The 17917-nt window shown below is 40.2% G+C and overlaps 1 protein-coding gene across 2 annotated transcripts in view; it reads left to right on the top strand.

Annotated features, from left to right (window-relative positions):
* The window catches only part of LOC126183576 (vang-like protein 2-B), an 83840-nt gene extending 68199 nt beyond the window's left edge, over positions 1 to 15641 (top strand). Inside the window, exons 8-9 of one of the 2 annotated variants that reach the window (XM_049925673.1) lie at positions 8246 to 8454; positions 13375 to 15641. In XM_049925673.1, the coding sequence (XP_049781630.1) occupies positions 8246 to 8454; positions 13375 to 13593 (428 nt within the window). In that variant the 3' untranslated portion in view covers positions 13594 to 15641. The remainder of the gene's footprint in view (positions 1 to 8245; positions 8455 to 13374) is intronic. The other variant, XM_049925672.1, reaches the window with a different exon arrangement.
* The last annotated feature ends 2276 nt before the right edge of the window (positions 15642 to 17917 follow it).

Below are 17917 nucleotides of genomic sequence, written 5' to 3'. Positions count from 1 at the left end.
GGTCTCTTCGCGAGATATATGTAGGAGGGAGCAATATACTGCTTGACTCTTCGGTGAAGGTATGTTCTCGAAACTTTAACAAAAGCCCGTACCGAGCTACTGAGTGTCTCTCCTGCAGAGTCTTCCACTGGAGTTTATCTATCATTTCCGTAACGCTTTCGCGATTACTAAATGATCCTGTAACGAAGAGCGCTGCTCTCCGTTGGATCTCCTCTATCTCTTCTATCAACCCCATCTGGTACGGATCCCACACTGCTGAGCAGTATTCAAGCAGTGGGCGAACAAGCATACTGTAACCTACTTCCTTTGTTTTTGGATTGCATTTCCTTAGCATTCTTCCAATGAATCTCAGTCTGGCATCTGCTTTACCGACAATCAACTTTATATGATCATTCCATTTTAAATTACTCCTAATACGTACTCCCAGATAATTTATGGAATTAACTGCTTCCAGTTGCTGACCTGCTATTTTGTAGCTAAATGATAAGGGATCTATCTTTCTATGTATTTGCAGCACATTACACTTGTCTACATTGAGATTCAATTGCCATTCCCTGCACCATGCGTCAATTCGCTGCAGATCCTCCTGCATTTCAGTACAATTTTCCATTGTTACAACCTCTCGATACACCACAGCATCATCTGAAAAAAGCCTCAGTGAACTTCCGATGTCATCCACCAGGTCATTTATGTGTATTGTGAATAGCAACAGTCCTATGACACTCCCCTGCGGCACACCTGAAATCACTCTTACTTCGGAAGACTTCTCTCCATTGAGAATGACATGCTGCGTTCTGTTATCTAGGAACTCCTCAATCCAATCACACAATTGGTCTGATAGTCCAATGGAGAAAATAGAACCACTTGTATGAATATCAAGAGCTCAGATGCAAAACCAGATTTAAGCAAAGAAGGGAAAGCAGAAAGATGGAAGGAGTATATAGAGGGTCTACACAAGGCCGATGTACTTGAGGGCAATGTTATGGAAATGGAAGAGGGCATAAGTGAAGATGAAATGGGAGATGTGATACTGCGTCAAGAATTTGACAGAGCACTGAAAGACCTAAGTCAAAACAAGACCCTGGGATTAGACAACGTTCCATTAGAACTACTGATAGCCTTGAGAGAGCCATCTATGACAAAACTCTACCATCTGGTGAGCAAGATGCATGAGACAGGCGAAATACCCTCAGATTTCAAGAAGAATATAATAATTCCAATCCCAAAGAAAGCAGGTGTTGACAGATGTGAAAATTACCGAACTATCACTTTAATAAGTCACGGCTGCAAAATACTTACACAAATTCTTTACAGACGAATGGAAAAACTGGTAGAAGCTGACCTTGCGGAAGATCAGTTTGGATTCCGTAGAAATGTTGGAACACGTGAGGCAATACTGACCCTACGACTTACCTTAGAAGATAGGTTAAGGAAAGGCAAACTTACATTTCTAGCATTTTTTGACTTAGAGAAAGCTTTTGACAAGATTGACTGGAGTACTCTGTTTCAAATTCTGAAGGTGGCAGGGGTCAAATACAGGGAGCGAAAGGCTGTTTACAATTTGTACACGAACCAGATGGCAGTCATAAGAGTGGAGGGGCATGAAAGGGTAGCAGTGGTTGGGAAGGGAGTGAGACAGGGTGGTAGCCTATCCCCGATGTTATTCAATATGTGTATTGAGCAAGCAGTAAAGGAAGCAAAAAAATTTGGAGTAGGAATTAAAATCCACAGAGAAGAAATAAAAACTTTAAGGTTTGCCCATGAAATTGTAATTCTGTCAGAGACAGCAATGGACCTGCTAGAGCAGTTGAACGGAATGGACAGTGTCTTAAAAAGCGGATATAAGATGAACATCAACAATAGCAAAATGAGGATAATGGAATGTAGTCGAATTAAATAGGGTGATTCTGCGGGAATTAGATTAGGAAATGAGACGCTTAAAGTAGTAAATGAGTTTTGCTATTTGGGGAGCAAAGTAACTCATGATGGTCGAAGTAGAGAGGATATAAAATGTAGACTGGCAATGGCAAGGAAAGCGTTTCTGAAGAAGAGAAAGTATTTGTATGGAGTGTAGCCATTTATGGATGTGAAACATGGACGATAAATAGCTTAGCCCAGAAGAGAATAGAAGCTTTCAAAATGTGGTGCTACAGAAGAATACTGAAGATTAGATGGGTAGATCACATAACTAATGAGGAGGTACTGAATAGAATCAGGGAGAAGAGGAATTTGTGGCACAACTTGACTAGAAGAAGGGATCGGTTAGTAGGGCATGTTCTGCGGCGTCAAGGGATCACCAACTTAGTGATGGAGGGAAGTGTGGAGGGTAAAAATCATAGAGGGAGACCAAGAGATGAATACACTGAGCAGATTCAGAAGTATGTAGGTTGCAGTAGTAACTTGGAGATGAAGGAGCTTGCACAGGATAGAGTAGCATAGAGAGCTGCATCAAACCAGTCTCTAGAATGAAGACAACAACAACAACTACTGCAACTGCAACCACAACTACTACAACTACTACTACCACATTTGATATATCATATCTTAACCTGACCAACTATGTAAGAATTAATGCATGCTTTTCCAAGAAATTTTGTAAGGCAGCTGTTCCTTTCCTTCAAAACTGCAAGCTATATCAAAACTAAGTACCATACAGAATTCAAGTAGTGTGCCATCCTCATCATCATCACCACTGCAAGGTAATTGCCAAGTGCACAGTCAGAAACGTAATGAGGTGGGTCAATAACCAACAGACGATACGGCATTTGAGCGATGATTGATGAGACTAAAGAGAGCCCATCCAGCAAGGTGATGGAATACAAGGTGTACCAGAGGGAACTCACCAGTCCCTCTGAATCATTAGCTGCCATACAGTTAAAATCTTGGTGAAACGATGAAAACACTGTGGCAGCGGGTGGGCATGCAGGAGGCAGTTGCGAAGGTCTAATGACAAGATGTGAAGTGGTAATCAGCTGATGAAGCAAGTCTAACTTTTTGTTCAAACTGCTGCTGTCACTGTAACAACTGAACCAACACCGAATCCATTATACTCGCAGAATAAGTGCTGAAATGGAACAACCTCATCGCTAAAAACTGTAGGACCTACAGGTCTTTATTACAACTACTAATTGCAAGAAGCACAATGGCAGTGACAGAGCACCAGAATGACATGTGAGAACAGTAACAAAAGAATAGCATTCCAGGCCAGTTCTAATAACATGGACTGTTCCCCATACAAAATGATAGAAAATAGTCCTAGTCAGTGAGTGGAACCTTCATTGAGAACAGTTGAGGCTAGAGAGAGCAAGGCCATGCTGGGAACTTGCCACCTGCACTACTTTGCTGGTGGTGGCAATGACAGCGAGAGAAGCGGGCGCTCTTCTTTCAACTTCCCACTGGTGGTGCTGAATGTGAATTCTGCAGTCACAGTGGCAGCGTACATGGATCCACCACCACACTTGGCAACAAGACGAAGGAATGGATTTAGAAAACCTTGCTGCTGGTTGTTATACTACAGTGGAACACAAATCGGTTCAGGGCACATGGGAAGGAGGTGAAATGTCAATATCCCAGTGTGTAAAAGAGACAGTTCAGAGGTACTGGAATGTTCAAAGAGAAAGTATACATAGAAAGTAAACCTTTGAGATTAAACTGGTTTAACCACCTTTATTAATAAAATTTTTCACACCTCATATCTTCCTCTTACTACCTCCTTGCGCATAGGCACTGTAATGGTTGTCATGCCATAACTCTGTTTCCAGTACCTGCTTCTAACTCCACAGCAGACGAACAGGCTTTCATAGAACTCACAGCACAAAACTTCAGACTGGTCTGCCCCTGTTTTGGCTTAAATGCTCCATAACCTTCTACCCCACGGACAGAACTGTAGTGGGCTTCAAAGTGTTCAGGAGAATTTCATCACTGGATTGTGTTTGTTCTCCAACATGGATCTCTCAATATGCTCTCCTGCCTTGCTGGCATTGTTCATTGGGATACGATTAATGATATGCCCTCCACTGACAGCTCACTGATCTGTATACGTATACAGGACAGATAAGGCAGTTTCCTAAAGGAAGCTGCAAAATGTATGTTTAGCTGGCTTAACTGAATGTGTACAGCCAACTCACTGTATCTGAGCACCATGACAGCAACTGACTGATGCATCCATCTCTGTGTTCAGTCCAGTTAAAAAACCCTAGTCAATGGTTAATCATTAAGTGGTCTGGGTACTAGTGACATGGATCCTTACCAACTGCTGTCTGTGTTGGTAAGGTGGGATCAATGAGAAGTTGACAACTTTACCCAGCTGAGGACTGCTATATAGCAGTACCTGGAGGCATAATAATCTTGGGTAGCTCCATCAGTGAGACTTATGTGGTTGTCTGCCTTTATTCATTCAATCCTTCATATCGCAACACTTATTTTGTTATCATGTTGGTGAAGTCCTGACTGTCAAGTATTAACAGATTAATGAGGAAGCTTGTGATTGTCATCCCCTCCCTCCCCCAACGTATCTTGGTTGTTATGACAGACTTATCAGTTGTGTAGCCTGAGACCTAGGTTTGCTTCGTTAAATTCAAGAAAGCTGTCTTAGATAATAAACAAATTTCTGCTGAGATTTTTGGTGTTATTATTTACATATATCAAACAATGGAAACTCCAAGGTGAAATAACAACAATATGGAAAGGATAGATTGCTACTTGCCATGTGAGGTGGCATTGAGTCGTAGATAGGCACACTGAAAAAGATTCATAAAATATCAAAGCTTTCGGACAAAGTCCTCCTCCTGCAGTGGAAAACACACTCATTAACACAAGCACAACTCTCACACATATGTGCTTGTGTGACTGTGTGTGTTTTCTACTGCAGAAACTTAGAAAGCTTTTATATTTTTGTGGTCTTTTCCATTGTGCCTGTCTGAAACTCAATGCTTCCTCTATGTGGTTATTTATATATGTCGTACGTAAACTGTAAAAAATACAACAGAAGAGCTACTGTGTAACTCTTACCAGAGAATTCATCAAGGAAACTAAGGTGTTGCGGTATCCAGGAGAAATTTACAAAATTTCTTGTGATTTAGTCCCATTCCTTGACATGCAGTCACCTCAGCCAGGTGATGTTTTCAAGAATATTGCCTAGAAGTAACATACAAAAAGCTGCAACTGTTAAAGTCGACCATTTGTCTGGAGCATGCCTCTACGCAACTACTCTGGCTAGATGAGGTATTTTTAACTCTGATTTAGATAGGGTGCAGTTTACTAAGACATGGTTTTATGCCCCAGAAAGAGGACCATCCAGTGTGCAATGCTTGGCGTGTATGAATTATAATCCACTCTATTTTACATGATAGTGTGTATAAAACAGTTTTCTTCCCTCTCAGACAAAAGGCCAAATATGAAATCTATTCCGTGCAGGAGGCAAATTAAATGAATATGGTACAGATCTGAAGATTCTTTTCAAATCCCCAATCTGCTTCATTCATCTATCACAGTCGGTCATGTAACATGATTTTGTGTACTTCTGTAAGGCAATGCTTCAGTGTTGCACCTCACAGTTCTACAGATGACTGTAGGTCTCGGCTTCAGTACTGCCAATAGCCTTTTGCATTTCACTGTTGAAAGCTGGCAACAACATTGCCAGATGTCAGTTTTCCTTTCACCATACCAAGTACGGGACACTAATAACCTTGGATGAATAAATTACTAATACTTTTAAGCACTTACAATCTCTCCCCCTCCCCCCCCCTCCCCCCCCCCCGCCCTCCCTCCCTCCCTCTCTCCCTCCCTCCCCCTCCCATACACACAAAGAATACATTATTACATGAGATATAAACAGAGTAATTCACTAGTTTTTATTGCCTTACACTGACACTACAGGGGCATGGCAAGGGTGTGTCACATAAATGTGATTTTCTCTGAGTCTGGAAATTAATAGCATTCCATTCCTCATGAAGACAATATTCAGTGCAGAAAATTAAACTCCAAGGAAACTAATCAGAAGACATACTATTATAATCTTTTATTTATTTATTTATTTATTTTAATTGCCGAGAAGATACTTAATTGGTTCGTGTATTACAGCTCTTCCGTCTGCCTTGCACCTTGACATAGACAACTAATTATCTAGTCAACAGAAGATTTGACTGAGCAATATGCATTTGAGTTAACAAATGATTTTTTCCTCTGATTATTCATGCTCCTTTTTAACATGTTAGTATTCTGGCAAAGGGAACTGTTTTCAGTTTTTAAAAAATCATTTAAGATCGCCTTTAGAGCCAGTTCCAGACCTGCTCCCCATCTGAAACTGTGAGCCTACATTTGTTATCCAGCAAAGACTTTTCATGGGGTAAGTATACAAAGATTTTGACTTACCAAGTTTACTGGTGTATGACTGTCAAAATACTGCATCTAGACTAGATTTTAATTTCTGATTTTGCAATATCTGAACCATAATTTGTTATATCACTGTGGCATGCATTAATATTTGCAAACAAGTGGTTATTCAAGGACGTAACTGTAACAAACAAATTGACAGTGGTACATATGTAGACTCCAAACCTGTGCGACACATTGAAGCTGATAGGGCTTAATCAGACAAGTATTCAATCACTGATTAACAGGGCATCATCATACTTCTCCAGCAAATATAAAGGAAACAGGTTTTAATATCCTCACTTCTAAGGCTCATGGAAGTCCAGGACAGTGTGGTAGCTGAACAAGTTACCACATACACCTTTAACGAAGAGTTTAAGACAACTCTTTACCACCTCATTACCTCACTGGTGATGTGAAAAGTGATACATGAGTGGGAGGCAAAATAAATGCCAGTGAGGGAAGTAACCTGCCCTGTAATCTCAAATCCTTATCATTTAGAAGGAACGGAAAGTTTCTGATGAGCCATCTAAACTATTCTTATTGTATAATGCATCCTGTCATTGCAAGGGGACCCCACAAGCTCTATACACTGATAAGCCAAAACATTATGACCTCTGCCCGCTGTGACATTGGTTGCCGCCTGATGTTGTTGTGGGCATGTGACACGGTTACAAAAGTGTGCAAGTAAAGCAGACACAAACGGGGAATCACCCCAGCAAAGATACATGCTGCACATTGGGAAATCCATTGAGATAACAAAGGGCAGATTATTATTACGGAGGCTCTGTGAATGAGTATCTCGAAGATCGTGAAGCTGGTCGAATGTTCCCATGCTACTGTCTTGAGCATCTACAGAAAGAGGTAGGAGGACAGTGAAAATATCACTAGGCGCTAAATAGTTGGATGTCCATGACTTGTCGTAGAATGTGGGGTTTGGAGGCTTGTCTGCTCAGTGAAGTAGGATAGATGGTGACTGTGGCATCTCTGCTGTAAGAGCACAATGCTGGTGCATGCACAAGTGTTTTGGAGTGCACCGTTCATCATACATTATTGAACATGGAGCTCTGTGAAAGACCAAACGTACATAGTCATATGTTGACCCGACAACATTGTCAATTAAGATTTCAATGAGCAGGGGACCATCAGGATTCGATCGTTGATCAATTGAAATGTGTCTGCTCTTTGGGTGAATCACATTTCTGCTACACTAGGTCAATGATTGTCTTCACAGACGCCATCATTGAGGTGAACCGCAGATCTAAATGTGCAGCATGCCCTGGAGGCATTCTGGTGGTAGTAGTAGTATTATGCTGTGGGAGACATTCTCCTGCACTTGCATGAGACCTATGGTAATAATTGAAGACATACTGACAGCTGCGAACCACCTGCATCCTCTCATGCTTGATGTCTTCCCCAATGGTGATATCATTTTTCAGCAGTATAATTGTCCATTTCTCAGAGTCAGAAATGTGCTACAGTGGTTTGAGGAGCATTATAGTGAACTCATGTTTGTCTCAGCAACCAGATTTTCACCTGATGTAAATCCTATGGAACCCATCTGTGTCGCTATTGGGCTCCATCACCGCATATGCTGATCAGCAGCCCGTTATTTGTGTGAATTACATGACCTGTGTGTAGACATCTGATGCCACATACCTCCATGAACCTACCAACAAGCTGTCGGATACCTGACAGGCATAATCAATGATGTATTTTGTTCCAAAGGTGGACAAACAAGCTATAAAGCAGGTGGTCATAATGTTTTGGCTCATCAGTGTATCCTTGCAGTCTGCATAGTTCTGTATGCCAAATTTGAGAAAATGTTTTTTCATCTTGTTTATTTCATTAATAGAGCATATTGTGTCTTTAGTTCCAGCAATTCCAATGGATCCACATGAAGCAGCCCAGGCCGTTTTTCCATCAATGGCACGGGCATTACAGAAATACTTGCGCATCACCCGGCAACAACCACGGCATTCGGTGGAATCTATTTTAGCACACTTAGCAAAGTGTTTAAGTCATGATTTCACACCCAGGGCATTCCTTGAACCTTATTTGGTGCCTTCTCCAGTTCTGCAGGTAAGTACCACAAACATAAAAGGCGTCTTCTGCTTTCAGCTTTTTAATCTCTCATATTATTAGTATGTGAATTCACAACATAAGTTAAAATTAATGGGTATCATGTACTCTATAGTTCTTTGCTCTTTGTGAAAGTGAATGTTTATTTTTGTGGCTGCACTAATGGCATTGCACTACAACCACACTGTATATCCTCCAGAGGAGTGAATAAAGGCAACAACAGTGATAATCCTATATCAGCACAGTCATCGTCGGCTAAATAGAAATATGGTGTAGGTACATTCAAAGCAAAACCAGTTAGTAGCACAAGACCCAGTACTAGAGTTGAAAGTAAACAGTGGAATTGCAGTCAATGGTTCAATAACTGGTGAAAAGAGAAGGTATAGACTGCATTTATTGTAAACAAAATAATGGCTGGACACTGACCCTTTACCACATATCATCACAGGGGTGTTGTACATAAGATGCAGTAAGATGGGCGGTTCATGAGTCTTGCGTGGATAGCTCAGTTGGCAGAGCACTTTCCCGCAAAAGGTAAATGTTCCAGATTTGAGTCCTGGTCTAGCACACAGTTTTAATCTACCAGGGAGGTTTCAAGGACCAGTAAGATTGGTACTTGAAGCAGCATCTGGAGTCTCACAGTTGTAGTGCTCTTGGTGGTGCGTGACTAGTTACAACCTCCATCTCACTGTCTGATGGAGATGTGAAATGCATGAAAATGCATGAGCTCCAGGAAGAGCTGCTGAGATCTCTGCCAGAGGTTCCTGTGTGGAAGTTTTCACCAAAAGTAGTGCTACTGGCAGTTTAAAGAGTCCACTGCAAGAAACATCAAGGACATTGCAGTGCTGATAGGACCAGAGACCTCCATCTGTGTCCATACCTACAGTGATAGGTCATCATGGTCCCAAGGCATTGGCTGAGGAGGTAACAGTGGTGAGCAGCATCACCGACCTTGCAGGTTTTTTTGGTGGTGTGGTTAGGCCACCAACACCACCATATGGCATGTGGGATGCCTGGGATCCTGATGGGGCGTTGGATGTTGTTTGGGGCATTCTCTCATAGTTGCAGCCTCAGCTGGTTCTAATAACACACAAGGGTTCGCCTTGGACTGTGATGGAGAACATGTATTTGGCCTTTATAAACAATGATCATGCCAGTATCCTTGTGGGGATTTGTCCAGATTTTCAATTCCAAATAGGTGCCTCAGCTTGGAAAAATGACTTCTTGGTGTGTGTCACTGGAGGGTCCAGCAGGGATCGATTGTGGTGGCTGTAAGTAATCTTGACTGGACTTTACCCTTTGATGGTTAATATGCATAACACCTGTAGGTAGTCAAGAATACTGTCAATGCTTCATTCTTAGTTGTTACCAGTAGTCCCTTTTACATTTGGAACTTGAATGCCTCACAAATTGCTCAGCCTTCAAGTTGGATACGGGATGAAAATGAGTGGTTGTGAGCCACTGAATTCCATTCCTGCAGCAGAAAGATGTAAATTTTTGATGATAAGCTGACATGTGGTGTTAGAGGCACCCTTTGTGGTGAAAATGGTTACCATAGCTTTCATGGTCACTACAGTTGTTGTGGATGCCATGCAGGCCACAACTTGCAAATTGCACAAGATGTCCACCACGAGGAGCCACATGTAGCCCAAGAAGGGCCCTGCATAAATAATGTTGATGCACTCACATGATTACTATAGGGCTTTTCATAGTAAACGGCAGCATGCAATGATGGTCGGTTACGTGCACAGGCTGTCCATTCATAGACTTGGCAGAGTGGTTCTGTAGCCTACCGTTTCAGTAGGCAGCAGGATGACACTGTACAGTGTGTTAAGGTGATCGTGCATGTAGTAATAGTTCATAGAGAGGGTGGAACATACACAAATAAAAAAAAATTTTTGCATCACTCTGTTTCCCAGAACTCCTGAAGATAGACGTTGACTGTGGATATTGTATCACAGACACAGTCCCTTTGACTGTTCAGAGATGTCACTAAACCCACCCAAAGATGTAAACAACCATGCATGAGCAGCACCTATTAGATGGAGAAGGTCCGACAGCCGATCAATTCCTGTCATTCCACCAGGAAGGAGGTACACGGCTCACATTGTCTGTAGTTCAACCATGCCTAGGCGGTCAGTACTGCTGTTAGATAATGGCCACATTGTTATTTTGTGCCAGGAAGGGCTCTCAACAAGGGAAGTGGCCAGGCGTCTCGGAATGAACCAAAGCGATGTTGTTCAGACATGGAGGAGATACAGAGAGACAGGAACTGTCAATGACATGCCTCGCTGAGGCAACCCAAGGGCTACTATTGCAGTGGATGACTGCTACCTATGGATTATGGCTCAGAAGAACTCTGACAGCAATGCCACCATGTTGAATAATGCTTTTCGTGCAGCCACAGGACATCTTGTTAAGACTCAAACTGTGTGCAATAGGTTGCATGATGTGCAACTCCACTCCCAACGTCCATGGCGTGGTCTATCTTTGCAACCACGACACTATGCAGCGAAGTACAGATGGGCCCAACAACGAATGGACCACTCAGGATTGGCATCACGTTCTCTTCACTGATGAGTGTCGCATATGTCTTCAACCAGATAATCGTCGGAGATGTGTTTGGAGGCAACTCGGTCAGGGTGAACGCCTTACACACACTGTCCAGCGAGTGCAGCTGGTGGAGGTTCCCTGCTGTTTTGGGGTGGCACTATGTGAGGCCGACGTACGCTGCTGGTAGTCGTGGAAGGCACCGTAACGGCTGTTGCATACGTGAATGCCATCGTCCAATTGGTAGTGCAATCATACCGGCAGCATATTGGCGAGGCATTAGTCTTCATGGACGACAATTCACGCCCCCATCATGAACATCTTATGAATGACTTCCTTCAGGATAATGACATCACTTGACTAGAGTGGCCAGCATGTTTTCCAGAAATGAACCCTACCTAACATGCCTGGGATAGATTGAAAAGGGCTGTTTGTGGACAACGTGACCCATCAACCACTCTGAGGGATCTACGCCAAATTGCCGTTGAGGAGTGGGACAGTCTGGACCAACAATGCCTTGATGAACTTGTGTATAAATACAGGCATGCAGCTGTGCAAGAGGACATGCAACTGGGTATTAGAGGTACTGGTGTGTACGGCAATCTGGACCACCACCTCCGAAGGTCTCACTGTATGGTGGTACAACATGCAATGTGTGGTTTCTTGAGCAATAAAAAGGGTGGAAATCATGTTTGTGTTGTTCTTGCTTCCAATTTTCTGTACAGGTTCTGGAACCGAGGTGATGCAAAACTTTTTTTGGTGTATGGATGTAGAAAGATGACATGACAACCCCTGTCGGATGTAAGTGAATGCTTATTGTAGCAGTGGATCCTTTGTACTGGCAGCTGCCATTTCTCAGGATTTCACAGTAAAATTACCCTGTGACTCTTGTAAATTTAGGTCCAGCTTCAAGCAAAGTGCATCTGTAGAGTAGGAATCAATATTTGAGTCATGATAAAGATAGACATTGGAGTGTTGCACCATGGCCCAATGATGAACTGAGTATTTGAAATTATTTTGATAGATCTCCCATTTTTACTGTCACTTGACCTTAGTGTACAGGAACATGGTAATGCAAGTAACTTCATTGGTATGTAAGCTTTGAAATTATTAGCACAACCTAACCCAGTTCAAAGTGTGTTGTCATTTCAACAAAGAGGTGCCCGTCGGGCACTAGACAGGCACCCTTAATTGAGGCATGGGATACAGACTCTTCTGTTGTGGAATCAGCAATGTAACATGCAACCACACACTTTATCAACGCCATTGTGTCTTATTCTCTGCTGTAGTCCTTGCAGATCATGGCAACACTCATCGTTTATGTACCCATTTATAATATACCCATGTCTGTAATCATGTATTAGATGGAAAAAAATCTGGATGATAATTCTCTTTTGAGACAGTGTTATTTGTTTCCTTTTTGGGGTTTTGTAAGCGTACCATAGGTTCTGTCAACCACAGATTCATTATCCCATGAATGTAATCGTGCACCAACATCTGGTCACTAGCAATTAATATATATGTAATAACACAAGACTGGGTGCCTATGATGGCAGTGCCAAAACTCTCTCTTGAAAGTCTCCTTATGGTCTCTAAATATAATGCCATTGGTGGTGAGCAAATAAGATCCTCTTAGTTTGCAAGCCACATCAGCCGAGTTAAAATTCTCAATCTTTTAGCAGCTGTTACTGCCATCATTGTCATGTTTTAAAACTATGGACTGTGAGAAATGGCAAGGTATTATTTTTATATGCATTAAGAAACAAAATCTTGAACTTTCCCAAGATGGGTCAAATTTACACATGCAATGTGAGTCAAGCAGTAGATGGAAGATCCAATCCACCATGTGATGTTATGGACCTGAACAATTTCCAGAACTCTCTCTTGCACTCTCTCTAACCATCCACAAATGTTTGAGAGTTTATAACATAGTGCTCCTAGTGCCCCACCGTGGGTGCTAGTAACTTCCACGTGTGATAAGTAGGAGATCCCAATTTGGGTTCTAGCCTGGCACAGATTTCTATTGATCACAATATATTCATTGCATTGCAGGTTAACCATTTATGGATGGTTTTGTTAATGATAAAAGCCAAAATTGCAGCTGTTGCCCAAATCATAATGCTATTTAAAACATGCATTTGTGTATGCACTTCATAATTGTTTAAAATTTTATGATTAAGTGTTTAAAATGTATTTTTCGGTCCTTTGTTAAAGAAATTGTGTGTGACAAAAATGAATGAAAAGCAAAACAATGCAGTTTAAATAGAACAGTGAAAATGTAGTAGACTTGTTTGTGTATTCTTTCTTCGATCACCCACTCAGACACGAAAATCACAAAGTTAATGTTGACTGATGCATTATCTTTTTCAGAATGAAAAAGAACAAAAGTCAGTTCAGACATGGGCTTTGATTTGTGACGAGTTGCTGTCACGATCCATTACTGATGGCACGTGCTTCCAGCTGCGTCAGAATGATGTTTCTCTTCTCTGTAATGTGAAAACATTACCACATTTCAATATAACTGAAGAAGTTGTGGACCCAAAATCGAATAAATTTGTGCTTCGTCTAAATTCAGAAACATCAGTGTAATATAAGGATTGACAGTATTACTTTTTTTACTTTTGTATGTATTACTTCATATTAAAATAAATGTTGCCTTTACTCTTTGCTATTCAGACTTTTTATATAAAATTTTTTTTGTAATGTAATATATAAACATACTGTGCTTCATATATAGTGCATCGCGTAACAACAGACAGCTTATACCATAAACCTGAAAACTTTTGGACTGCTGTTGTCATTTTAAAGGGTTCCTTATGACTGAAATAACTGACACATTATTTGTGGATAAATGACAGCATGTAACGTATATGTTTAGTAATTGCGGTGTTTATGATTTGTATATTTTGAGAAAGACAAGAATGAAAGATTCTCCTTTGTTGACAAACGTGATTCTAAAGTAAACTTCATCCAATTCATATAGCACATATTGGGTTTTGATACTGAAAACCCTTAAGACATTATACTGCTCAGAATAAGTTTTGTGAGCCTGTTCAGTCTGCATTATGTGAGTAATGTAAAGCATATTTCAAGAAAAACTGATTTAAAAGTTTCTTGCATTTTATTCTTAAATTGCAGTGCACATTCACATAGAATGTGTATTTGTACTGATTAGCATTAGTTAGCAGTTTTGATTTATTAAACTGATGCTCTGTTTTGCGCAGGTGTTGTTGGAGTACTATGCAGAACAGCGTTTTGCAGAACTATAGGCACAAAGTTAGTTTTAGTGCAGTTCCAACAAACTTCAAGTGAAAGTGTGCAGCCTAGGGCTTTCACCTATTTTCTGTTTTTGTTATTACTTGAAATAGGTGTTTAATGTGCAATTTCTGGCAAATTTTGGAAATGCAGAATAATAAAAGCACAAAACAAAATTGACAAATAATATTTGTTTACATGCTTCATATATGAACTGTACACTCTTATCGCCTCACTTCAGAATGCTGTAACTAGTACTCAGTTTTGAATATTGAATTAATTCAGGTATGCAGCACTCAAAGACTGCAGCAAACTGAACAGCTTTAACAAAATTTAAATATTTTTTTGTAATTATATGTTGTGGAAATATATATAATGTATAAAGTTTAGTTAGTGATAACATTGTTCTCGGAGTGATGTGCTTGTGAGTGTGACTTTTGTAGAACATTTGAGAAGTGTAGTGATTTTGGAGAATTGAGTGATAGATATAAAAATTTCAATTATTTTAAGTATAGTGAACAGTCGATTGATACAGAAACATCAATTTTTGTGATACATTTCATTCCTCAAAATATTTATGACAAAGTTTTGTATTATAAAAGGATACACTGGAGTGCCTCTGATTCCTCAGGAGTTTTAGCAACATTGAATCACTCATATGGAAGAAAAGAATTAAAATATATTATCTGTATATTCATTAAAGCACCACTATGCAGAGTGAGAAAATTGTAATTTGTGAGAATTATTGTCTGAAGAAGACCTGATTTGCAGCTTTAATACTTGACTTCTTCTCATCAAATGAAGAATAATGTACAGTTTTTTTAATAAAGAATTTTATATTGTGATTTTGTTTTTCGGGTTCATAGAAACTTTAACACTGTAAATATGAGGTGTGCTTAAAATGTAATGGGACTGATTTCCTAGAAATACCTTTTAACACCTAAGCTACAAATTAACATTTTTGTGTAGAATTGTTTGCCTCTATATAATGACATTGTTGTTAGCAGACCACCAAATACTAGCAAAAACAGTTGCATTGAATCTCAGTGTACTTCTACTCTCAGTGCTTCAGCTTCCTGTAAGAATGTTGGAAATAGTCTTCTCAAGTTATTTACTTTTCAGCCTTTCAAATGTCCTTAGTTGCAAGGCATTTGCTTACTGGGTTGTTTTTAGTTTAGTTAGGGGCACGAAGCTATTGTTTTGGCTCATAGGTGGGAATCGGCTATAATGCAGAATTTAAACTGTAACCTTCCTGCCAAAATTTATCATTATATGAGCTGCCTTTGCTATAAATATGATGCTAGCTCATATTGAAGTGCAAACTATTGCTTTATATATATATATATATATATATATATATATATATAATAGAGGGAAACATTCCACGCGGGAAAAATATATTTAAAAAGAAAGATGATGAGACTTACCAAACAAAAGCGCTGGCAGGTCGATAGACACACAAACATACACACAAAATCTAGCTTTCGCAACCAACGGTTGCCTCGTCAGGAAAGAGGGAAGGAGAAGGAAAGACAAAAGGATATGGGTTTTAAGGGAGAGGGTAAGGAGTCATTCCAAAGGCTTTTGCCTTTACAAATGTCTGCTTGTGTCTTGTATGTGTGGATGGATATGTGTGTGTGTGTGTGCGAGTGTATACCTGTCCTTTTTTCCCCCTAAGGTAAGTCTTTCCGCTCCCGGGATTGGAATGACTCCTTACCCTCTCCCTTAAAACCCATATCTTTTTGTCTTTCCTTCTCCTTCCCTCTTTCCTGACGAGGCAACCGTTGGTTGCGAAAGCTAGATTTTGTGTGTATGTTTGTGTTTGTTTGTGTGTCTATCGACCTGCCAGCGCTTTTGTTTGGTAAGTCTCATCATCTTCCTTTTAAATATATATATATATTTAAAAAGAAAGATGATGAGACTTACCAAACAAAAGCGCTGGCAGGTCGATAGACACACAAACATACACACAAAAATCTAGCTTTCGCAACCAACGGTTGCCTCGTCGGGAAGAGGGAAGGAGAAGGAAAGACAAAAGGAGACGAGGCAACCGTTGGTTGCGAAAGCTAGATTTTTGTATATATATATATATATATATATATATATATATATATATATATATATATATAGTGTATCAACTGAAGTAATGAATTTGTTAGTTAGTTTATCCTTTCCTGTTCTACACTCATACCTTTAATCTATAAATACTTATTTGGCATCAAGTGTATGTTTGCACCTCATTTAGATAGTGTTTGTGGATAGTTTACTCTAGTGGCTCCATACCCACAGTTCTTCAGATTTATCTATTGCTGAACATACCCAGTTTTTTTATTATTTTTACTTTTCCTCTTTATCTGATTTATACTTTCTGAATCCTCTTGTTCTCCTCTCTTCAGCATACAGGCCATTGTATCGTACTATTTAAAGTTTAAATGTAAATTTTACAGTATCTTTGGTCTGGTTCAAGAAGTTCTACTGGGGGCATTAAATAGAAGACCTGTTGTTCTTATTATTCCCACGATCTTATCATCCTCCTTCACATGAATAACCCAACATAACTTGAATTTTGTGATTTCTTCCAGTGGATAACCATTCACTGGAATATTGTTCCATTCCGCGCTCCTGCTAATTATCGTGGTCTTTGTTTTTGCAGTTTCATCCCAATTTCTTTCATGAGTAACTCCTCTAATTACTGTGATTTTTTGTTTTTGTTACAGTCACATTCATTCTTTTATTTGTCAGCTTTTCTAAATATTATGGTTTTGATTTTTCCGTGCTTGTCCCCATTTCTTTCTTCACAAACCCCTCTAATTATATGGCCTTTGTTGACATCTCTGTTACTTTCTGTGTCAATCTTCTACACACATATTGATATAAATTTGTTGATTCTATTCATTGAGAGCTTTTATCATATGACCAGCCACAAATATGAGGCTGTCCAGCCACATAGATAGCTGGAGTAATTTGTTTCTTTACTCTACCATGACATTGCTTTATAAATTCTCCAGTGAGTGAGTGAGTGAGAGAGAGAGAGAGAGAGAGAGAGAGAGAGAGAGAGAGAGAGAGACCAGTAGATTGAAATTAGTCATGACTGACTCCTTGCTTTGTAATACGCTCAGCATGCTAGTAGTATCCTGTTCCCACATAATTCCCGTGTTTCCTTTATAGACTGCTAATGGAAAGACACAAAGCTTGACTGAAATCATATCCCGTCGATATAAGTGTGGTAATGGAAAATCCTTGGTGGTATACAAATGATGGAAGGAGTAAAGGTAACAACACACCTGAAAACGAAAACATTGCATTGTTAACAGGAACATAAACAAGACTGAAAAGTTGGAAGCTTTTGGGCTAGTTGCTACTAGTACAGAAAACACACTTGCTCACTCACTGTGTGCGTGTGCGTGCGTGTGTGTGTGTGTGTGTGTGTGTGTGTGTGCGTGCGCGTGCGCGTGCGCGTGGGTGTGTGTAGGAATGTTGTGCACTGGTTAGCTCTAAAGGGGGACATGGTCCAAAAGCTCATAACATTTTCAATCTTGTGTATGTGCCTATTGGCTACTCAGTGCCTCTACTATAGAGTGAGAGTTATTACCTTCACTCCTTCCATTAATTATATTCACACTGAAATGCCTAGAATTTTGCTCTAGGAACCCTATCA

Source organism: Schistocerca cancellata, chromosome 4 (genome assembly GCF_023864275.1).
Source record: "Schistocerca cancellata isolate TAMUIC-IGC-003103 chromosome 4, iqSchCanc2.1, whole genome shotgun sequence".
In the NCBI taxonomy this organism is placed as follows: domain Eukaryota; kingdom Metazoa; phylum Arthropoda; class Insecta; order Orthoptera; family Acrididae; genus Schistocerca; species Schistocerca cancellata.
Note: the sequence above shows the minus strand (reverse complement) of the source record. Positions and strands in the feature narration are given on the sequence as shown.